General features: G+C 40.9%; 1 protein-coding gene across 5 annotated transcripts in view; it reads right to left on the reverse strand.

The window, feature by feature from the left end:
* The window catches only part of utrn (utrophin), a 191,444-nt gene that overhangs the window by 156,263 nt on the left and 11,184 nt on the right, over positions 1–23,997 (reverse strand). For 4 of the 5 annotated variants that reach the window (XM_063496278.1, XM_063496276.1, XM_063496277.1 and 1 more), the window contains exons 1-15: positions 22,464–22,545; positions 14,600–14,661; positions 13,238–13,330; positions 12,012–12,089; positions 10,485–10,577; positions 9,712–9,884; positions 8,143–8,258; positions 7,349–7,515; positions 3,735–3,965; positions 2,485–2,666; positions 1,851–2,001; positions 1,472–1,591; positions 1,172–1,273; positions 746–853; positions 402–581 (exon numbers count right to left, since the gene is read on the reverse strand). In XM_063496278.1, coding sequence (XP_063352348.1) covers positions 402–581; positions 746–853; positions 1,172–1,273; positions 1,472–1,591; positions 1,851–2,001; positions 2,485–2,666; positions 3,735–3,965; positions 7,349–7,515; positions 8,143–8,258; positions 9,712–9,884; positions 10,485–10,577; positions 12,012–12,089; positions 13,238–13,330; positions 14,600–14,661; positions 22,464–22,545 — 1,938 coding nt within the window. Of the gene's footprint in view, positions 1–401; positions 582–745; positions 854–1,171; positions 1,274–1,471; positions 1,592–1,850; positions 2,002–2,484; positions 2,667–3,734; positions 3,966–7,348; positions 7,516–8,142; positions 8,259–9,711; positions 9,885–10,484; positions 10,578–12,011; positions 12,090–13,237; positions 13,331–14,599; positions 14,662–22,463; positions 22,546–23,997 lie in introns of those variants that run through there. The other variant, XM_063496275.1, reaches the window with a different exon arrangement.

The raw sequence follows: 23,997 nt of genomic DNA on the forward strand, positions 1-23,997 counted from the left end.
GCAGTTGGCCAGTGTGGACAGTTTCGAAAGACACTGCTTTCATTTTTATATGTTTTTTATATATATATATATATATATATATATATATTTTTTTTTTTTTTTTTTTTTTAATCTTAGACTCTGTTGTGGCTTAACCTCGTTTGTAAAGTTTCAAACTAACGCAAATGAAGGCAACTGCACTTGAGACCATGACCTTGATGACTGAGAACCTACACAGACACGATCAAGCATGGGTTTTACTTCAATCAAGAGGTGCACCATCAGTGCAATAGCATTAGCACATTAACACATATTATACAGGATGACTCCCTTGCAAAAATGGTGAAACAGTAAATGCTCATACATTTGAAGCATTAACCATGTGACCATCATGTTTTACCACCTGAGATAGAGTCACACACCTGAAACGAGCAGTCTTCCAACTTCTGCACCAAGCTGTCCCATCGCTGTGTCAGCTCCTCTGTGTCTGCCTCGATCTTCGCTCCTGCCTCAGGACTTCGCAGCAGCTGGATCACATCGTGTCCTGCATCAGACAGCTTGTCCAGAGCCCTTCTTTTCTTTTCCATGTCTTCCTTTAAAATCTATAAGAGCGGAAGACAAAAAAATTAAGTAAATACATAAAGATGGAAAGGTCATTCATTACAGTGAAAGTTGTACTGACATTTACAACACCAGAAATTCAAATTTGCAACATATTTTTCCAGAGTAAATGCTAGCAACTAAAATGAACAGGCGTAATACTTACAGCTAACTGGCGCACGTTCATATTGATTTCACCGGAGTCTTTAAACTTGCTCGTCTTTACTTCATTCAAGGCCTCCTCTTTTTCAACCAACCATGTACTAAACAAGCTCTGCAGAGTAGTAAAAAATGTATTGTAATTACACACAGACTCGTGCCTGTGTTAATCTGTTTGATTTTGAAAAGTCTGATGCTTTTGATCCCAAGTGGAGACACTAATCAAGACTTTCTAATAAAGAGCAGAAGATCTAAAGAAAGAAAAGCTCCCCTGTTAGTACTTTTACCCTCAGTGATTCATTTTTTAAAATCATCTCAATATAGTTTAATTTTTCTCTCCTGAAGTCATTTGTTACAAATGTGTATTTAAACAGGAGGGAAGAAAAACCTGTGCAAGATATGAATGTACTGTATAAGGACATAAATATGTTACCTGGTCTGATAGAAGCTGTTGCCAAACCATAAAGACTTCCTGCAACTTGTGCCACCTTTCCTCAGTCCAGCGGCACACGGCTCCCCAACGTTCACCCAAAGACTGAATTCAAGATGAATAAAAAAATGAATTAAAGCAGTAGCTCATTAATGACGAACCTTTTTATACTCGAGTCCATCCACATAAGGAAGCAATTAAAAGATACTAAACACAAATTAGCATGTTCTGAACATAACAGAAGAAAACTATTTGATAAATGATAAATTGCTGGCCAATCAGCTTCAAAACCTAATAACTTACTTGTAATTGCTCCTCCAGGGCAGCAGTGGCACTCTCACCGCTATTCTCATCCACCACGACCACCATGTGTGTTAAAGAATTGACCTTTACTTGCTCCGCCTCCAAGTCATTCTGGAGTTCCTGTGCAGGAACACAAACAGCAAATTCAGTCATATGTTGCAATTAACTAAGCAGGCAGAGAAGCTACTCAGCCTTATCGTGACTCATGAAAGATTACAATCAAATGGGAAGGAGTGATCACAAGACCAGCCTGTTTTAGAACAAGAGTTGCATGCATGCACTGGGACTTTTTGGCATTTTACTTGACACTGTCAACAATGAAGCAGTTACCCATGCAAAAGTGTTTTAATATTAAGTGTTAACGGTAAACTGTCCTCACTTTGTGTTGCTCTATCTGTTCTTTATAGGCCTCCATGTCCTTAGCTGCTGGCTGTGTCTCTATCCTCCTGATTCGCTCCTCTGTCTGTGTCAGCCAGTCAGAAAGCTGCTGCAGCTGCTGCTGCTGAAGATCCATCAGGACTTCATGGAGCCTGGAGAGAAAGAAAGCGAAGGCAGAAGGGCAGTAAAGTGAGCACATAAAGCTAGAAAGGATATGTAAGCCATAAATTTCATAAACTTTAGGACTTTAAGATTTAACTGCAACAACACAGGAAGACAAACGCTGTGGCTAAAAAAGCTCAGGGTCAACAAATGTAGCGTATATCATGAACACAACTTGTGTGCAGTTTGTGTGTGTGTGTCGTAAACCTTGATGACACAAGCTGAGAGTGCAAATCGTAAGACCTTGGGTGGCTCAACGCTCAGCATGTGTCATGTCTGGCAACTTGCACCCCTGTCCATTCTTTACAGCATAAACTGATGGCTTAATAACACTGCACACTACACCATAAAATGTTCAGGTTTATAGTCAGATTTGTCCTGAAATAGAAATGTCCTTTACCCGTTTCTGAGATGAATCAGTAAGGGACATTTAAACAACTCCAGAAGACCGATTCAGGTATGTCCCTGTTTACCTGGCCTGACGGTCCATGCTTTCCACTCTAAGAGCCTCCCAGCGGGCATTGAGGAGGGTCATCTGTTCCCGGATTTCATCTTCTTCCTCTTCTGTTAGGTTGCCTTGAGCAATCAGTTGGTTACCCGCTTGCAGCACATAACCCACACTGCTCTGACGTGCTGTCAGTTTCATCATAAATGTCTTGAAAGGAAAGAGTAGTGAGTGGTTACAATTTTAAACAATAAACAGAAAAATCTCTCTCTATGAAACAGTTTGCATCCTGGGAACATGAACACGCAGCACTCATAATAAGGCCTTTATAATCTGAGCCTGTTTGTTAGCACTTGGCAGCCACATGCTAACATCTGGATGCGCTTCCGTCATTAGGTTTAATGTTAATAATGCCCTGCAGAAGCACTGAGCAGTACCGTAGCACCCTCATATTTAAGTGCTGCTGTAGCAACAAGACAAAGCGTGAGCACAAATCGAGGGGTGAGCTGTCAATTAGCAAACCAAAGCCATCCAAAAACAAAAAGAAGCGTAAAAGGTTTGAAGAAGAAATGCAAAAGCTAACGTTTGGTTGTTTTTATTTCATTGTAGCTGTGGAGAAGCCAGTGAACTGAGTTGCTGTCCATTACAGGGAGCTCTCTGGATGAGTAAGCATTTTCAACTGTGCCTCTAACGCCTTTGTTTTTTGACTAAGCTTTACTGGCGAAACTGGAGTAAGTCAGGGAAACAAGGCCGAAACAAACTGGATTGATTTTTGTAGACTTTCTGAAAAGCCTGGCTGTTAAAGCAGCTTTCAATCCTGTTGCTTTCTGTCTCCATAGCAGATTTCAGCTTTGACCTGGATTCCAGGCATTCAACTTCACAAATATTCACAGTTCAGCCGAGGGAATCCAGCCAAAGCCCCTTTACACACATGCACCGACAGAGACGATGTAACTAAGCCTTGTCGAGCAAGGAAGTAAGCTGTGGGCCAGGGCACCATGGAGTGCAGTGTGTCACTGTTAGCCATGGAATTCCTGCCATTCTCAACATGTTAAAGGCATGCACTGCTGTTTGTGGGAGGCCTCTGTCTGTGGGATACTTTTGTCAGTCTCTCTGGAGAACGACAGCCTAAATGTGTCACCATTTATTGTAAAATTGATGCTCCTCAATGTGACGTCTCAGTCCAATCCATTTTTGTTTTTTTGTTTTTTTTTTACTGTTTCAGAACTCACAAATGAATTCCAAAAAGAAAATAACAGCACTGTTGTGTCTTCTTACCTCATGTGTGTGAAACTGCTCTTTGACTTCTTCCACATCGTCCGAGACGTCGTCCTGACCCTGTAGATCATCCTCAGCCATCAGCAGCCAAGTCAGAACCTCCTCTAGGGTAGTCTGGTAGGTGTCAAGGTCCCCCTCCAGCAGGCCGCCCTCCATCTCACCCTCTGTCTCAGTCATGGTGCTGGGGGTCTCGGGCTGGGGACTGCTGCCTGCCTCCTCTGTCTGTACAGTCTAAGAAACGTGAGGCAAGGTTTGACCAAGTTATAAACAAGATCATTACTTAATAAGCAGGAAAATATTACTGACAGCAGTACAACACTTGATTGAAAGAACTGGCTTATATTTTGTAAGTATACAGGCCAAAGTGTACAGTAAAAATAAAAAGGAAGGTTTTTTTGTTTGTTTTTTTAATTCCCCAATGTGCCACATTCATAAGACAAAGACGCCTATGAAACATAACAAGTCGAAGCAAGACTTTGGTTTGTCTTCTGTGCTCATCTGCACACATCAGCTGGCAAGTTTTAAAATAGACCCAGACATCTAGAAGGGGGTTGTGCTGCTCTTGAGCACGCAGTGCGACCTGCCCTGTTCAGCAAAGGGGGGAAAAAAGAAAGACTGCAAGCCAATTATGGGATGGTGGGAAGTGGGCAGGTCAAATCTTATTTTGGGAACAGCAGTAAGTCTGAAACACAGCATTAACCAAGATAAAGTTGGGTGTGCAGTGCAGAAGGACTGGGAAAATTACATTAACATTAATTCTACACTTTAAAAGAAGAATAATAATAAGAAGAAGAAAAGCAGTTTCCATCAACTTTACCAACCTTTATCAAACTGAACCATCACTAAAAAAAAACCCTTCAACAAAATCAACACCTTTATAACCGACTGCACAGACAAAACTATTCCAGGCTTCTACTTTTGTAAAGAAACGGCTCAACGGTGCTCAACAAATCTGAATGAAGCTGAACTCCAGATAAAATCTCCACAATGGCAGCCAAGTCAAAAATGACAGAAATGGTAATGGGTGTGCAGTAACAAATCAAACAGAGCTTTGTTTTCCAGGCTGAAATTATACAGTGGTAATGCCTGTGCAACAAACTCAGGAAAGGTCACCTGCTGAAAATATTCAATGACCTTTTGGATATTTTTGGAATAAGTGACAAAAGAACTGTAAGCCCTTATGTTACATCAATGAGGGCTGGCAAAGAAGGGCGACAGGGAGAGAAATAAAGAGGAGAGAGAGTGAGAGAGAAGGGAAAACTGCAGCCTTGCTGCATTTATTGAGTTGAATGGCTGTAAAATAGCTGTGGTCTGGCTCAACAGAACACTTTATTATCACCAGATGATTTGCTCAACTCAGTCTATGCATTCATCACGTTTGCAGTTGTAACCGCAGAGCATGTAATTCGCTACCACACACCAGCAGCTCTCTAATAATTAATGATATTACAAAATGAAGGCGATCGTGGGAGGATCTCTCAGTATGTTTCAAAGTATCATCAATACCGAAAACTACTCTCATAACAAATATGATTAAAATTACAAATGTAAAAGAAAAGTGGGAAACCATATTGAAGTTATGAAATACAAAGAGCCCTTTATTTTAACTACACTCAGTCTCCCAGCAGCAACAGTATTACACATTGGTTCCTATGCAGAGAGGAAGCGAGCCAGGAAAGTAAACCCTTTGTTGGACCAATCAGAACACTATTTAAAAAAAAGACTGTTCCAGCACTCATTCCAGGGGCGTGTGAAGTATGTCCCCATGGGCAATAAAACAACCTAAGAGGTGGTTTGGGGGGTTTTCTGACTTTTGACCAAAAAACAAAAAAAAAAAAAACCCTCTTAAATGAGAGATGCCCCAGAGCTATATGTCATTGACCAATCCAGCAAGCTGGGAGGGGATGAAAAGCTAACAAGGCGAAAATGCATACTTAACTTTTAATTAATGTCAGCAAACTCCTTTTCAAAACACAAAGATTATTATTATTATTATTAGTTTTTAAAGTACCTGGAGTTGTCAAATCACAGTTAACAGGATAAAGCAAATTATAAACAGATTCCAATCACTAGTTTGTGAAATGCTGAAGAAAAACTACTGAATTCACGGTGACACTGAACTGCACTGCACAGCACCCTGACTTTAATGTTGTAACAACCTTTTTCTTTTCTCTCAGCTATCTGCACTCACTCCCATTCTCACCAATTTACTCCCCTATTTCCTTCCATCCTTTTACAGCTCTGCGTTTCCACCATGCAGCTCGGCCTGTTGGATAATGTCAGAGGGGTGAGTCATGGCTCTGCTCCCCATTTCTCTGCGCTTGCTGCGCCTTTCATGAGCGGTGCCGGAGAGAATGAAGGAGGCTGCTTTTTCAGAGTGACTCACTGTATCTGGCAACATACAATAAGACACTATTCCTTATGACAATATTCCTTATGCTTGCACGTAGCAACATCTGCTGCCTTCAAACTAAACATGATGATCAGAAATGGAGCACAGCAGCAAAGCAAAAGCTGGAGCTGTTCAGTTTTTGCAACTCAAGATTTTCAGTTGTTTTTTTTAAAAGGAGCTGGACTATCATTCCTGCATTCATAGGAAAAAAAAAAAGATAACAGTTGTTTATATCATCATAGTTCATCAAGGTTCAGACAGGCAACGTCTGGAGATAATATAGCAATAACCAGCTACTTTGAAGCACCTTAAGGGATTCTTGTTTTATGATCATAAGATAAAACAAGGAGGTAAATTCCTTCTCTGTAGACTGACATGAGGTCAAAGAAACAGTGAATGGTATAGAATTATCCCTGGACACATACTATCTTACTTAAACACAAAGAGCCTGAGTCAGTGCAAATCAAGTTAACCCTCCTGTTATGTTGCGGGTCAGACTGACCCAGAACAGAAGAGATGTCACATGTCATCTGCATCACTACAGAAAACGAAAAAAATCATAATTATAAAAGAAAATTGTAAAATAATCAATGCCAGTGTTTCTGACACTTTTGGATGAGTAAATTTGCCCTGGGTCAAATTAACCCAGGAGCATAATTGGTGTTCCTGGAAACCAACATAACAGGAGGGTTAAAAGCAATGCTGACCTTTGCTTTATTTGGATTATCTGCTGATAAACATGAACATTCACAGCAAACGGTTATGGATTAAGATGAAATCCTCTCAGAAAGTTCTTGCTCTTAAAAAGGGCTTCTTTTTTTTCCCTCTCCGCTGTGCCAAATGCTCAAAGAGATTTGTTGATTTGCTGGGCTTCTACCTCTAAAGTTGTAGCATCTTAATAATATTAATTGCCTTGAGGGACCACTGATGTGAACGGGTGCTACATAATTGAAGCTGTTTGACTGAAATGCATGCAGGGCCCAGTTTTAAAAAACCGAAGAACTGTTTCTGAAACTGAATCTAGTTTGAGTTTTGATTTTGCTAAACTCCAACTTTACATTCTTTGAAACTTATGTGTGTTTTGTTCTGAAAAATACTTTTCTCAATTTCTTTTTATTTTTAGGTCAAACCTGACATGTCCAACACCTCTACCCTAAACCTAATAGCTTGTCTTGCACCTTCCTGTTCCTACATGTCATAACAGCTCTACTCTATATTTTACCTGGGGACCGAGTCCTGGACCTGAGTCTTCTGACTCCACTTTATATTTGCGTGGGAGGGTCTCCACTTCTTTGATGGCCTCCATGCTCACGTCTTTAGGCAGCACGGCAAAAAGCGATGTTATATACATGAGGATGGACTTCTTATCTGGTACTTGTACTGCCACGTCTGTGAATGATAAAGAGAGCAAGACGGCGTTAGGGAGAGGGATGTAAGGCAGAAAGATCAGAGATACAAACTGTGCGTGACAGGCAGGAGGGAGAGAGTGGAGAGAGAAAGCGGGGAGGATACAGAGGTGAAAATTGCATGAGTAGAACAGAAGCGTGGCAGATAGGGCGCGATAGCCGTTAAGGGTGACAGGAGATTAGATGGGAAGGAAGGTGAGAGAGCCAAACAAAATGCCAGGTTAAGACAAGATGTACTAATTAAATATGCTTTCAGTACAGGTCAGGTGTGACTGCTCCTCAGTCATGATATAAAAACAGGCGTCTGACTTGGACAGCTCAAGCAAGTAAGTAAGGGTCCAGCTTGTTACAGATGTTCAGCCAAAGCAACATCAAGATCTTTCTTCACTCTGAGCTTATCCAACTGCTGGCAGGACATGAAGGGAAGGTTTGTGAATGCAGACTGTATTTTACTATGTGGGAATTTTGGACAGTAAAATTTATGTCAATCCATAACCAACTGCTACAAAAAGCAGATGCAGGTGCCAATTCTTAGACTTGCATCTAAAAACATTCCTATAATATTTACTTGAGTCACAAATGTGCTCAGAATAGCTCAGAACAACAGTACCTTCAGGATCCAGCAGCTTCTCAATACCCAGCTGGTCTTTGGCAAAAGTGAAGGCGTGGTCCAGTCTCTGCACAGGGTTCATCATGACCACCTTATCCCAGCTAAATGCGTCTGGCCTGAAGTCACACACAGAACCGCACCAATAGAAGACACAGTTTTATATCATGGCTACATTATACATCAGAAACCACACACATGTGCAGAAGCAGTGAAGAGCCTAGTGGCACAACTTCATCTGCTTTAAAGGTCAGAAGAGGTCAGAACTTGAGCAACACTTGAAGTAGAATGATGCAGACGAAATCGAAAACCTGAAGCCAGGTGCTGCTGACGTTTTCATCTTTTGAAAGCGCACACATGTTCAGAAACATATGCATTCCTCTGAGTGCAACATTGTTTTTTTTACCATTTCCCCCATAAAGACAACATTTGATGACCTCCCCTTTACCCGTAGTGATAAGTTTTGAAACCTCAGTACATATCAATAAAGACGAGGTTTTATGTCGATTAGAGTCGTTTCTGGGTTTTCCAAGGGTAGCTGCATACCCTGAGACAATTCAAAACTCTTGTTCCCTGTTTGCCAGGGGTAAAGAGTTGATTTATTTTTTTGACAATACATTGATTTTCTATCTATCTATACACCTAGTGTAGAAACTAGCTCATAGATATCTGAAACATTTACAAACCCTGTGTATAGGCAAAGGTCTTCCCTGATCTGTGCATTGAGGCCAGCTGTGTGTGGAATGTCTTTAAGCGGCGATCCACTTAAACCCTAGCCCAAGGTCTAAACCAACACTGGACTGTATGTGCGTGTGTTCATGTCACTAGTAAGAACAAGGGGTTACAAGAAAGGGGGAAACACCCCAGACAATTCTTTCCCTCTTTCTTTTACGCGCGCACACACATGCACACACATGCAAACAGTGACATGGCAGGCGTAAACGAACAAGCCAAGCAGTATCAACACACCCTGCAGGCGCTGACCTATCAACCTGATCTTCACCCACATGCACAGCTTGGGTATCCTCACAGCATATCTCTCTCTCTCTCTCTCTCATATACATGCACAAAAAAGGTCCTAAACTTATTATTTTTTTAAAATGTCCTTGATTTCTTCACAACTTTGTATCTAAAGGGTACATGCCATACTACGTTAACTTCAACAGTAAATTCACCTCACAGCAACACATACTACAACAGAAGGTTGCCGCACGCTTGCAAGTGTGGGGATTAAAGTTGTCATTTCAAGTCAGGCAACTGCCACTGCTGCTATACCCTTTACAAAATGCTTTGTGAAGTTGAGTTACAACATGAGACAACTTTATCAGCAATCTTATTGCGTCTTGTGATACAACATACATCCTCTCTACTGCACAAGGCTGTGACCATCAGTATCTGTGCGGCTAACTCCTCCAAGTCTGTGTGTTTCTTTCTACTTTATTCTTGAAATGAACAGTTACATATTTTTTCCTTAATGTGGTCCCAATGCTCCTTTGTTTGTACCAGTCAGGTAACAGCAGTATGTCCACACTTATTGCTAAAGTACCTGCTGAGCGTCCCCATATTCCTCACCTGAAGTGGTGAAGTATGCCGTTTAGAGCTAGGCCATCCACCCAGCTGGTGGTGAAATTCAACACATTGATTTCCGGGTAAGAGCGGGTGCACTGTCGTACCCAACTCAGTAAGAGTTTTTCACTGTTGGTCTGCTGTAAGTTGGACATAACATCCTTCATGACGTCTTTCACCTAAAGAGAGACATGTACATTGAAAGAGGAGTTTTAATGTGGATGATTAATGAAGAGCAATAACCTGTACGCCCACATTTTGATTCAAAACAGTAGTTTCTATATTCTGGCTGAATAGATCACTTCTCCTTCTATTGAAAGTCAGCAGAATCATTGTATTGATTCTCTTATTAGCAGGTGGGCACATTGAATAGGAGCATCAGCAATGAAAAACTCTCTCAATAACTCTATGCACATTAAAATAGCCTTTTTTTTTTATCCTACTAGGTTTCCTGTAGCAAAAAAATAATGCAGTTAATAAAACCAACACCATGTCTAACACCCAAACAAAAGACAAAAAATGCATGTGGCATCTGTTACATTAACTAACAATAATGAAAGTAATGAAAAACAAATGTTGGAAAAAAAAAAAAACGTATGAAAGAACCTCTTGAGCCGTTTTACGCCAGCAGGTTGAGCACACAAAGCACTGGATGATATACATGTTTACACGCATACACGCATGTGTGAACATCAATACTGATTTTCCATCATCTGGTTTTTTGATCCCAGGGTTAGCAAACAGAAGTGTGTATGTGTGTGTGCGTGCACCCTGCTCACCTGCCAATGAAGGATAATACTCCAGATGAGGCCCAAGGTCAGCTTGTGGTTCCCATCGACAATATCTGTCCCTCCTATGTTTACCAGATCCACCTGAAAGGAGAACAGACCAAGTTGTTAAAAATATCACAAGCAACTAAATAAACACTTGTGATTTCTACTTTCTGAGCTTGCAGGTTATTAACATTCAAATATATGGAAATGTGTTCTTATGGGGAACATATTAATCCTAAAAATTTAAGCTATTGCTCTGAAATGGTATTAATACTTCTACTGAGTGACTTGAAGAAATTAATCAGCTTTCCCAAAGATATCTGTGGGACCATAAAAAGCTTGCTGTGAGTTGTTATGCTCAGTAACACTCGGCAGAACCTGTAAACACACTTGCTGAGTAAAGCCAGAGGAGCTCTCCTTTGAAATGGCGTTCGAGTTTTCTTACGCAGCTGAGTAATATTACTTTACATCTTAATGAGCCATCAGTGTTATAGCTGAACACTTCCACCCAGTCAACTGTCTCCACAAAGCAGATTATGCCACCCTAATTACAGCCTCCCAGTGGTGAAGTGAGGTCTGCAGGTTCATCAGACATGGATCATATGAACTAAGGCCAAGTGTGAACTGATTATATATAAATATTGTGGAGAGGATCAAGTCACAGAGTGGAACATGAGGTCATGTGTCTGGTCAAGTTATGAAGTGTCCTTTCTTGTTCTATGCAGAGCTGGCCTCTGACCTATCTAGTACCAATTAGCCTCATGCTGCTACACCATTACTTCTCCACATCTCTCATGAAACAAAGCCTCACATCTGCATCAGAGCAGACACGCACAAATGCAGTCATCACCCACTCCAAAACTCGCAGTATTGTCTCCTGAAGTACCCTCCAACCGAAAAAAATAATAATAATAATAACATGAAGTGACTAAATCCAATTGCAGAGTTGTGTCATCCATGGGAAAATTTTAATTGTTTTCAAATATGTTTCCACTGTTCAGGCTTGTGGAAACTTTGGCCAGTTGACACTTATTTTGCCTCTTGCAAGAGTGAAAGCAGCAGGATTTGCATGCAAACTTCAGTCTCTGCTGCTTCCCATGAGCCTGCCCTGCCCCTTATCTCCCACTGCCGAGGTCAAGGCATTATGACCAACTGTTGTACACAGAAAGTAGGAGGGGGGATGATGAAATGAAGCAGCGAAGGAGGCAGAAGGACAAAGAAAAATACACAAGAAAATGACTTGTGTATGAAATGAATTCAGAGGCCACAGGAGAATAAGGAGTTTTGTATAATTAGAGGAAGAGTTACTGGTTTGAATCAAAAACAGCGCAACCATGACTGTAAATGTGCAGTGTGGACATAGGGTTTGGGAGTTTCTACTTCAACAAAACACAACATGACATCATTTCACAGTTTAATATAGTTCCTTATTTCTGATTATCTTATGAGGCTGAAATGAAACAGACTCTTCTTTAACGCACGTGGCAGAAAATGACAAATGCACAGTTTTGCCACCAAACAGGAAGTACTCACATTGTTTTGATGTAGGACTTGAAGTACTTTGTTGACGTTGTTTAGAGAGTGCACTCTGGTGGAACCTCGCTCTTTGCTCTGAGGAAGAGGAAATGCAGCATAAATCAGCTGACACGTTCACGGTTCACCAGCCAATCAAGGCTAAAAATCATGCAAGTCAACAGTTTTAGCTCTCGTTTCCTGTAACTCATTTATTCAAATAAGTTTCTGCGGGTTAATAAATAAATAAATATATTCTCATTTGCAAACAAGTCACCTTGACGACTTGTTCCCCAACTTCAAGCCAAAGCTTGGGGGTTAAATGTAGATAAGGTATGCCATCACTCCACGCAGTGTTTCACACCATACATTATCACAGCTATTACGCTCTCAGCAGCGTCCACAAGAACTTATGGAAAGAATGGCTCGGTGAATGGCTGCCAACTGCTGATCCCTTTTAAGTCTTCACATACGTCAACCACTCATTAGCACCCAATTATAGAATTAGTATTCTGGTATCAGTGAAAAAGCCTTTGTGCACATGTGTGTGCCAACATATATGGCACAAAGACAGTTGGCACTTAATACGGCTGCAGGTGTTAGAAATATGATATGCTGCTGAAGGGTGTTACAGAAAAAAAAGAAAAAGAAAGAAAAGAAAACAGTAAAATAAAAATTGCATATGCAAGCACAAAGCCAGTCATAGAGGACATGCATATATCTTCAGTCTCCTTTCCGATAATACTTCTTTATCCATTATGCCAACCTCTTTTTGGATAAAGTTTTAGGTGAGTAAAGTGATAGTTTGCTGAAAGCTGCAGAAATTCAAATAACATAACAGGTATTTACCAAAATTAAATAAGAAATAACATAAGCGTAAAATATGTGTTTTAATTTAGGAAGCAAAAGCCAAGCACTCCAGAGTGGCTCAGATGTTTACATTAGATTTAACCTTTTGTGTTTACATCACATCGTGCATGTGCTTGTACTGGCATGACTTTCACTTAAGAGGAGGAGGAGGAAAGGGGGGAAAAGAAACAAAACAAAACACTGCACTACTATAATTTGACTGCATGCACTGCCAAACCTTTCATAAGCATTTCTGCGGCTTGAACACGCCTCCTTGAAATCAAATCTCGAATTTCATGCATTGAAACAGCAAACGTTTTTTTAAATGTCAAATTCAAATAATGACAAAAAAAAAAAAAAAGTCTCACAAATGTTAATGCACATATACAAAAACCCACCAGGACACTGCCAGTGAGACCCTCCAGAAGGTCCAGCAGCTTCCTCCCGTCTCTCAAATCGGTGAACATGTCTTTGATGGGCGTCTTCCCTGTCTGGAAACACCACAATTTCTGCATTAGATTTATCATAAGACTGGATTCAAACAGTCAATACCAGTGATAAGAGGCCCTGAGTGTGGCTGCAGCTTTGGAGAGACAGGCATTTACATATAATTCAAACACTTCAAGCGTCACTGAGAATAAGCTCACATGTCACAGTGGTATGCAGAAAGAAGAAGAGAAAGTTTGGCACATTGTAACAACCAGTATTAAAGCCACACACATTCAACAAATCTGAAACTATCCAAATGAAACAAGTTTAAGAGTGAAACTCAAAGTATTTAGGAGAAAACAGTGTGAGGACAGTAATTAGCTCAGGTAGACCAACTAGAAAAATAAATCAGCCAAAAATATTTAATATCATTCTCTGATTGTCGTTTTCTAAGAATAAAAAATATATACAAGGACCACACACATAGACTATTAGCGCTCTGACATAAACTGAAAGACATTAACCTTTTCTAATTTATTATTTAGTTTTGAGCTTAAGAAATAATAGAAATAATAATACGGCAGCGCTGGTATCATGGATGGGTCTTGAGGTCACTGTGCCCCCTGAGCTTTAGTCTAATGATGCAGCTTGGTAATGAAAGGGTTAAACACCCACTTCACTGATAAGTTGCTGCAGCTCAAGTTCAAGTTAATTATTCAGTTAACAGTTGTTTAGAAGACTAACTCTGGAGCAGGTCTATGCAGGTCAGACTGTGGGAAGTACCCCTCATGTCTCTTTGGCACAAGAAAGATGTCATCCATCAGTTTGTGCAGCTGCACAGTATGGAAAAAAGTACTGGGCCACACCTGTTAATCTTCAGTCTCATTGCCACCGGTGTATAAAATCAAGCACCTAGACATACAGTCTATCTTAAAAAACTTTTGTGCATGAATGGTCGTTTAAAGAGCTCACTGCATTTGAGTGTAGTACTGTAACAGGAAGCCAACATTACAGCAAGCTCATTGTGAAATTTCTTCTCTCCTAGATATTCCACGATCAACTGGAAGTGGTATTATTTCAAAGAGGAAGTGTTTAGTAACCACACAGCAACACGGACAACGCAAATTTACAGAGTGGGATTGCTGAGTGCTTAGTCACGTAGTACGAAAAAGACGCAAATGCTCTGCTGACTCAGTAACTGCAGATTTAACATTTTACAACATTATTAGGCAGATGGAGATATTTTTTTTTACTATGAGGAAAAAAAGCACAGGTTCCTCTACGTGCTTGACATCCATTTGAAAATGTTTGGCTCTAATGTTTCACATTACCTTGGAGAATTGTGCATTTATCCATTTGGTGAACGTTTTCTTCTGCACTGCGTCATGCTCATCTGTGCAGGAAAAGAAAAAAAAAGAAGAATTGATTGTCAAGAACATGAACAGGTGGATCAAAAGTGACGTCAGGTACAGTCAGCCTTTTAAAAGAAGCAGCAAACATTGTTACAACCTGATGTCCATTTCCACCTGCTTTTTCAGGAAGCGACTTGATCTCGGCACAAATTAACTTACACTGATGTGGTAAATGGTAATTACAGCCTGAGGCTGTTTGACTTAAAAGCATCCCGATCAATGTGGCTGGAACATCAGAAAATTACCAGAACAAAATGAGGGGTATTTTAAACGTGCGTACCAAAAGTCAACAGGTGCACGGTGTGACAAGTAAAGCCAACAAACCTTTTTGCACATGTGCGCACACCCTTGTCCATTTATAATGTTCCCCTGAATCCAACTGTACAAATATTTCACATTCTCTTCCCACTTGACTCCCTCCCTTCCTGCGCCTCCTTTATTCTCTCCAACATGGCTCTCTAATAAGGCCTCATTGTGTGACAGGCAGAGGGTCAGCTGCTTTGATGTGCCAGGGCGATGGCTGGCTCCTGTAATGGATCAGAGTAGCTCGCACAAAGCCTTGGACTTCTCTTGAGAATTTATTTCAGTTTTGTGGGCCTAAAAATAAACCTTTTCGGTTATGACACCAATATTTGCACGTATATATATCAGCGATTTTACACCTCAGTTACATTAGTGAATTAATGCAGGGAGTCTGCCATGTTCTGCAATTTTACTTAGGCTTCTTTCTAATGTGTGCGTTTCTATGAACTCTAAAATAACTAGTCCATTGAGTTCTCAGTCAATTTCAGTGTAACAACCAAGGAAACGGGTAAAAAGACGTATTCACATCTGCCTCAAAACACTCCGGCTGAGGTCTTGATCAGACTGTAATCTAAGGTTAGGAAAGCTGTTAAAGTGCCTTTTGTGTCATTTCAACCAGCAGCTGTGCAAAGCACCATGAAGTGAACAAAAGGTCAAAAGGTTAACATCACCAGCCTCAGCACTGGTTGGCTTCTCTGTTTGGGATGTGTAGAGTGTGTGTGTTTGTGTAGCGGCTGGCTGGGTGACAAACTGCATAAAAACAAGTGCATGGTAAGAGTAGAGTAGAAGCAGAGGTGAAACAGGTGAACAGGTGACGGGCCTGGATAAACAGTGGTAGCAGAGAGGGTTTCTCCTCTGACTTTCCCCAAATCAGTGATCTAAAAGAAATTAACGACCAAATAAGTAAGGGCAGATGAGGGAAATGGACAATATTTTTATAATATACATTTCATCAGAAATGCCACAGGATAGGACGAAGTAGTAAGAGACTAGGACTAGTAAGAGTATGAGGAAATAGGCAACTGGCTAGGTTAGATTTTGAGGTGGGGACCAAACCAGAAGAGGCTTGTTGCCTAGACTGGTATACGCCTGAACTTTGCTATCTTTGTGTCATTGTCTTTAGTGCATCGAATCACAGACTGCTATACAAACACCTCCTGAGTGTTGGTTGAACCTTCTTCCATATAAATTTGAGGCAGGGAAAAAAAACGCTTGGGGTTTCTTTTCCTTTTTTGTATTATTCTTAAAGAAAAGAAGACAGCTGATGGAAAGGTTTAATGAAGATGATGACAGAAAAAGGATACATGAGACAAAGAAGGTTTCATGTTGAAAAACAAAATGACAAAATGGTTGGCAAAGACCACGAGCCATAACACGGCACCCAATAACAGATGATGATCAATTACAGTAGATAACTTACAGGTGGTTAAACATGTTCTGACAAGGAGAACAGACAAGGAAAGGGATGAAAGAAAAATAGGTGGACCACCAGACAAAAACAATGCTGGGGGGGGGCAAGCAGAGTGGGCCAAAAATACTAGAGAAAGGCAGCCAAAAGGGGAGGAATCACTGGCAAGAACATTGAGAAAATAGCTCACAAGGAGCAAAGACAGGTATGCTTTCAACACAATATCAATTTTCCTTTTATAAAAAGGCCCATGCACAGGCCTCCTGTTCTTACAGCTTTATTGGCACCCTGTAGAGGCCCCTGGGGAGAGGGTCTCTTGGGGTTTAGGTCTCCTAGACTCTCTACCTTACCATCTTCATAGGACAATACACTCGATTCATACACAATGCTCCCCCTCAATCTGTCTGCTGCTCCTACTCGCTGCAGCACAGGAATGCCTCGCTGCAGGATAGATCAAAGTAGGCAGCAGGCTGTGTGTGAGAAAGTGTGTTCAAGAGTGTGTTTGCATGAGCAACACAAGAAAAAGTGATTTAATAAAAAAGGGGAGTATGCACAAGTTTACAACTTTACATTACACATGTACACCGATGACAGTTTTCCAATTCGTAGCTAGTCACTGCATCACATACACAATTCAGCTACAGTCCTATTTGTGTAAGGCAGGTATTATGCTTGATTGTGGACACAAACATTCCTTTTACACTCTTCTAGTCTCCCCGAAGCACACGTGCACACTCAGTGTGTTGCAATGTACAGTCTGTGCAACAAGTCTTACAATGACATCTTGTTTAGGTAATTAAAAATTGTATTTTTACTTTTTATGTTGTTTAATTAAAATATAATTTCCTCGTAAATGGGCCAGAGCCATAAGTGTTTGCTCTAATCAGTTGGGAGGCTTCAAGTTTAAGCCTCACTTCATTGTAAGTTGATGTGATACGAACGTCCAGCGTGACAAGTACTGACAAAAATAATTCAGCGCACATTCTTGCATCTGTTAAGGAGCTGAATTAAAAACCTGCTATTACAAACCTGACTGTTTAATCCGGTCTTTAAGTGATGACGTGATGGAGGCATAAACATTAAAGACTTATGGTCTACATATGGTGCTTTTTATTGACAATACACCAACAATAGCATAGAATAGACATGCTAGACATAGAATAAATAGAATAAATATACAATATTGACTTTTTGTTACGCTTTAAATAATCTGCTTAACACATCAGTTAAGATCTTATGCACTGTCTTGTTGCTCAGTGAGTAACCGGTCCTTTTATCCATCAATGAATCAAGCTTTTACTAGGGCTGCAAAGACTCATTGAGTAAATTGAATAACTAACAAAAAAACCACAATGCAAACATTTTTGCTTCGATGCTTCATTAACCCATGACGCTGCAGTGCTCAGCTGTCACTATGCAAGTAGTTTAGCATGGCTAGTTTAGCACGTCTACACACACAGCAAAAAGCAAAGAGGCCGAGCTGTTTTCACGACTGTGAGCTCAGGTGGAGTGAATAAACATTTCTTCTAGTGTCCAAAACAGCAGCGCTTGTCACTGTAATCACCATAAAAAAGTTTACTGGGAAAAAGCTAGTGAGCGTCCTTAATCAAATCAAACCACCTGCTCAGCAAGCTCCAGTGTCAAGGAAAAACAAATATTGTAGCTGCTTCCATCAACCGCTGTTGGTTTTACACTGAAAAATGTACAAAAAGCCGCAGAAGTTTAAAATAGAAGCGCATGTGGGCAGATGAACTGGTAACTTAGTCAAATATCGTGTTTAAATCACGCAGCTTGCTAAAAGCTGACAGCAACCGTCCCACTTTCTATTGCAGTGATACCTGCAGCAAGCAGGGGTGAGTCTAAAAGAGGGACATGGGGTGTACTAGACCCTATTTACCTCAAAGCTTTAGTAACATTATTTATCTGATTTAGATTAAAGGAATATATAAATAAATTATTATGATAATTAAATTATAATATTTTATTGCAGGCCAGTAAAACTCTGAGCCACTTACCTGAGGCAGTTAGGCTGGACACTGATTTATTATTAACATTAATTATTAACATCTACACCATCAGAACGTGCATTTCTGCAGCAGGAAATTTTGCATCAAAGCAAAGCTCAGAGAATGCTGATATGGTCCGCCACATGCACCTTTAAAGGTTTACACACTTCAATATGCACATAAACACACCAATGCTTCTATTAATGTAGGAAAGCCTTCAAAGAAGACAGCGCAAAGCCTCATTTTAGGTTCTATTTAAACATTGTTTTATATGCCATTACTGTATTTGTGATTACTTTTTATGCACTTATGTTTGCGCTTAAAAACTACTTTTTTAAATTTAGCATCCAAATATAGTTTTTAAACTATTAAAACACTGAAATTTCTCAAATGGAAACCGATTAGCTTATTTTTAACATTTCTATTATTGTTCATTAATATGACACAGGTATTTCTTGTTTCAGTATCTTTTACCAGTTCCTCGTCCAATCAGTTTGGAAACTTTCACTTCACTTATTCATGTAATCTGCTTTGACACATTCTATCAACCAAATGAGGAGAAGTAAATATACAGCACAAGCACAGTGAAGCAAGAATTACATGCACATTCCTTCACGGAGAAAAATATTCCAGCCCTGCCAAATAGTCAACATATGTCAGATAACTGAGCCATACATAAACACATCAGTCTTAGTCTGTATATGCTTTGCACAGACAATACTGTTATATACTATTGAGAAACAAGTGATTGTTTTTTGTTTGTTTTTTTTGTTTTTGTTTGTTTTTTTTTGGGGGGGGGGGGGGGGGGGGGGGTTGCCAGTGGTCAAAAAAGGAAGTAACGATTACATCAGGAGGAGTAATCTCAAGTTCAGCAGAGTGATCCAACTCATACTCTCAATACATGGTATGCATGGGTGTGCACCCACACCACAGCTTAAGACCAAAGTGTTGTGTTTCATCCTGTTTGCAGAATGACTAAAACCAAGGTGATAAATTCTAAAAAACTCAAACCCACTTTACAGTTCACATCTATTTCTGTCCAGACTAACAACTTTGTTACAATTACAGTAGGAATTCTTGAGTTATGTTCAAAGCATGTTTCATGAAGTCAGTGACCTTTGATGCACAAATTCTAATCAGTTCACTCTTTGAACCTGGTGTGATAACACAAGTTTATTTTTCCTGAAATTTGGCCAAGATCCATCAAGCTGCCAAACTGCAATCATTTCCCTAACTGCTGGATAACAGCACATTAATTAAAGTTTAAACAGTGCTAACGAACCTGAGAAAAAGAATCAGAAACACACCTGAAAAACATAATATAACATAAATGTTCAAGGAGCAAAAAAGAAGAAAAAAAATTAACAGAAGCACACATGTTTCTCAAAGCAGCCAGCTGGGAACACAAGAGCAGACACATAAAATACAGCCCCGGTCTCCCCCTCGCTCTCACAGGTGGAGAGAGCCTGTGACCACAAAGTAGAGAAAACGGGGAAAACTATGTGGAAAGCACTGAGGTGAGAAATCAAACAAACCATCAGGGTTTCCACGACAGCACCACACAGTAAACACACGGGAGCTCGGAGCTTTTCCAAACAGAGATATTTACAAAGTTTGCCACACCAGTGAGCAGCTGTTACCTCTAACTAATTCATACCCAGCAGCTAAAATCTTAGCCCAAGGTTTTCCCAGTTCACCGTTTCAGCGAACGGCTTAAAATGCATGTTCGACCGATGAATGAGGACGGCTAACACGTCAACAATACAGCTCCTGCATTAGCTGAAGTGTCTGGAAGGGTAAATGAAAGAAGAAAAAAAAACAACTAGCATGAGTGTGGCTACACCAAAAATAATTAGACTGAATGCGTGCCTTTCTCAGGTCATTGGTGAAGCATTAAACTGAGCTCTTGGCTTGGCTGCTACACAGCTCACAAAAAAAAGCATCACATGCTGAACTTCACCTTGATGGCTGCTTGGAAGGAGCCTTGGCTACGGACTGTCCTGTCAGGAGAGCACCACCCACGGTTGAATGAAAGGCACTAATCCGTATACAGGAAATACACACAATCCTACAACAATCACGCTCATACAAGGATACCGCTCAGTCTGACTTTAAGTGTGCTGGCAGACGTGTATTACTTTGAATCTGTAGGTTTAGAGGAATGAATAGAATTCCTATAATTTCCTATGCATTCCTCCCCCCCACCCCACTGGTCACTTGTCTAAGCTTGCCCCAGCCCGTACAGCTTTGTTGACACTCTACCCTTGCCAAGATCTGGGAATTTGTAAGGAAAACACTCATAACGTCCAAATGGATTAACCCATATCCCCACTTACATTCTTCAAAACTCCCCCGTGGTCTGCAGAGGTGCGTGTAATTAGGGCTGAGCAGAAACAGTGAGGTGAGAGGGCACGGGGCTTTGGGGAAGTCAGGCCAGGGTGACGAATTTTGTTCAACAAGCCGGATCACCCCACACACGGCAGAGATTTAACAAGAGCAGTGTAAATCGCCTGTGCTGCTTGTAAAAGTGAGGGAAAGATAAAAATAAAATAAATGCAGCGAAGGAATGTGAAGGAACTCGAACTGGTTTCAACTCCATATGCCCAATTTACAACAGTCCAAATATAGCTTGTATTTTTGTATGCTTGTGCAAGAGATATGTTCAGTCTTTCAGTAGAAATAAAAAGAAATGTCCAAAAACTAACCTTTGGTAAACCCCACCAGTATCTTTGGCACATTTAACAAAGTGCATGAGAGAAGAAAAACAGAAAAAAGACAATTTGCTTGAGAAAACAAAATCTCTCGTTTCATGGCATACTCTCCTTTTAATCCAGCCACCCCATATCTTGCCTACACCTTGATCAGATTGCAAGAGCACTAAAAATACGCATGATTTAAAACCAAGGTCCACCACACCTGCGACACACCTAGCTGCCACCAAACTACAAGCGCGCACACCTGTCAAAAGTTCCTACCTCTAAGACTGAGTCCATGCTGAGCCATCTTTTACCAGAGGCCACCGCAACGCTCAACATAAGAACCAACAGAAGTCAAGTAAAGAGCCGGAGGAGATAGTCCAAGAGTATCTGCGCAAAGAAAAATTCGATATTCCTGCCTCCCTCTTCTTGTCTCTCCTATGCGTCTGTCACTCCTTGACCACAGAGAGAGGAACAGATCACAAGAATGCAGCAACAGAGAGAAAAAGGAGAGAGGAGGGAACCAGGGACGCTGTCAGGGAAAGTGGTTGGAGCAGAGCGAAACAGGACAGGGCAAGCCAAGAGTGGGGAGTCATGATGCATCGTGTGATAGGGGGCGAACATAGATGAATGCTGTTCGGCATCATTCCAGCATGCGACGGGACAGAATGCAAGTTTGGGGAAAACAAAGGCAAAAATCGGCATGTCAGACAGAGATTGGCACACAAACATAGATGCAACACGGGATTATGGAGTAGGCGATGCGGTGGGGCACAGGCGTTAACTTTCCTATCTGCATTTGCTGGAAGTCTACACAACTCGAACTAAGGTTGGAAACCAACCAACCAACTTTAACACAACACAGAGGAGCTGGAGTGAAAGAAATGTAAACGCTTAACTCAATTATGTGTAAATGTTGGCAGTCTTTACTCCAGCCTTATCAAGAGGTGGTGCAAGCTCTGTATTGCAATTTGCAGAGCTTCGTGTAGTTACTTTTTCAGTAGAGTATGAGTGTTTTGTGGATGTGACGTAATGAGACATCACACTCTCTTCCATTGTGCAGATAAATCACAACACGACTGCTGATCAGCAGTCTTCTGCTGTGTGATGGTTGACTGGCTAGATAAGGAGCCATAAAACCCAGGGATGCTCAACTATCTCATTCACACAAATAAAAAGTATGCACACTACGACTAAAATATGACAGAAAGAGATAAGTTTTATAAAAATCACAAGGAGGAAAAGAAAAAGAATCGATCAATTGATCAAAGTTAAGGGTAACGTTCACAATTACGCTCCTTCGGGTATGAAAAAGAGAATCAATGCTCGTGAGTTTAGTCTGCTTTTTAGGTTAATCAAGACAAGCTTACCTAAATCGAGGCTACTTTCATGCTTTCCTTTTCTTCTAAAAAAGTTACGCTTTCGCCACGACATCCATTTACCCAAATTCATGACAGCAATACAGACCTTACAAATATATATACACACACACACACAGACAATGGAGAGAAAGAAAAAGGAAAACAAGTAATCCGGAACAGGAAGACAAGGTAGTGGCAGCAGCGTTGGTGGTGGGTGGTGGGAGAGTGAGTGAGTGAGTGAGAGAGTGAGAGAACAAGAAAAAAAGAAAAAAGAAAGAGGAAGTGGAGGTGTGACAACATTCATCGATGACGCTGGGTGGGTTTATGTGGGGTGCCGGGTCGGGCACTCTGTCACGATATGCAAACGTTCGCACACATAAGGCTGAGAAAAAACCACGAGTGAGAAAAACAGATCGTTAATTAAATAATTAATAGGTAAGTGACAGGTTAGAGAGGGGTGGGTGGGTGTGTGTGTGTGTGTGTGTTGTACGCTTTGTGAAATCAGTTGATTCTCGCCTGCAAACACAATACTGCTGGAAACAGCCCTAATTCAAATAACCGCGACCCAGAATGAGCGTGCCTTAGCAGAACGGTTTAGGGTTAGGACAGCCACCTCTTTTGCCTTTGGTTTACATCAAAGTGAAGCAATCAGTGTCCCTGACTCTGAGAAAAACAGAACTGTTACAGCAGACTGAGTTAAAACTGAGACGTGGGTCCTGACATTCACCGAAGGTCTCAGCCGGGGCAGTGGAGCAGGGAACAGGGAAAAAGCCAGAGTCCATTTGCCCATTGATATATTTAGTCAATGAGGGCCAACTGAACAAACAGCTCTATTCCCACACAGAGAGAGTGAAAAAAGAGTAAGAGAGAGAGAAATGAGAGAGAGGGCAGAGGGTGAGGGCAAAAGAGAAAGTATATTTTCCTGTGTTTTGTTTTTTGCTTTCCTTTCCTTAACAAAGAGGAAGTAGAAGAGACGATGCCAGCTTGGTGACCAGCTTCCAGAGTCTGACTGAATTAAATCCACTACCCTCCACAGAGAGCTGCGGCAGCTGGTCTGGTCACAACTCAGAGGAATGAAATGGTTCGGGTCAGGCTGGCTTTGGCAGTGAGTGAAGGAAGCAGACACCAAAAGGAACTTTCCACTAGGGTGCGTCAGTCAGAGACAGGCGTCCTCCCCCTGTCAGTCCATCCTCACACACCGTCCCCAGAGCATCGTCAAGCTGCTTCACTGAAGCCATGCAAAAATGCCCCCCCCTTAAATATGCACACAAACATCTCTCTCACGCTTTATATCCAAATACCACTTCTGACTAGAGACTGAAAGAAATGAATGAAACCCTTTCATTCCACGTCTCACCACAAACAGTCCTAAGTTTACATGACAATCAAAGTTGATTGTTTCCTGGATGTCTGGTATTTGAGCTTCAGTGATTAGACAGAAAATTACTTATAAAACTTAATATAATTAACTCTTGCCATATATTAGGTCTAAATGTGTATGTGAACATAAAGGTCGAAAATGGCAAGTGAGATAAGAAGTTAG

Source organism: Pelmatolapia mariae, linkage group LG15, assembly GCF_036321145.2.
Source record: "Pelmatolapia mariae isolate MD_Pm_ZW linkage group LG15, Pm_UMD_F_2, whole genome shotgun sequence".
In the NCBI taxonomy this organism is placed as follows: domain Eukaryota; kingdom Metazoa; phylum Chordata; class Actinopteri; order Cichliformes; family Cichlidae; genus Pelmatolapia; species Pelmatolapia mariae.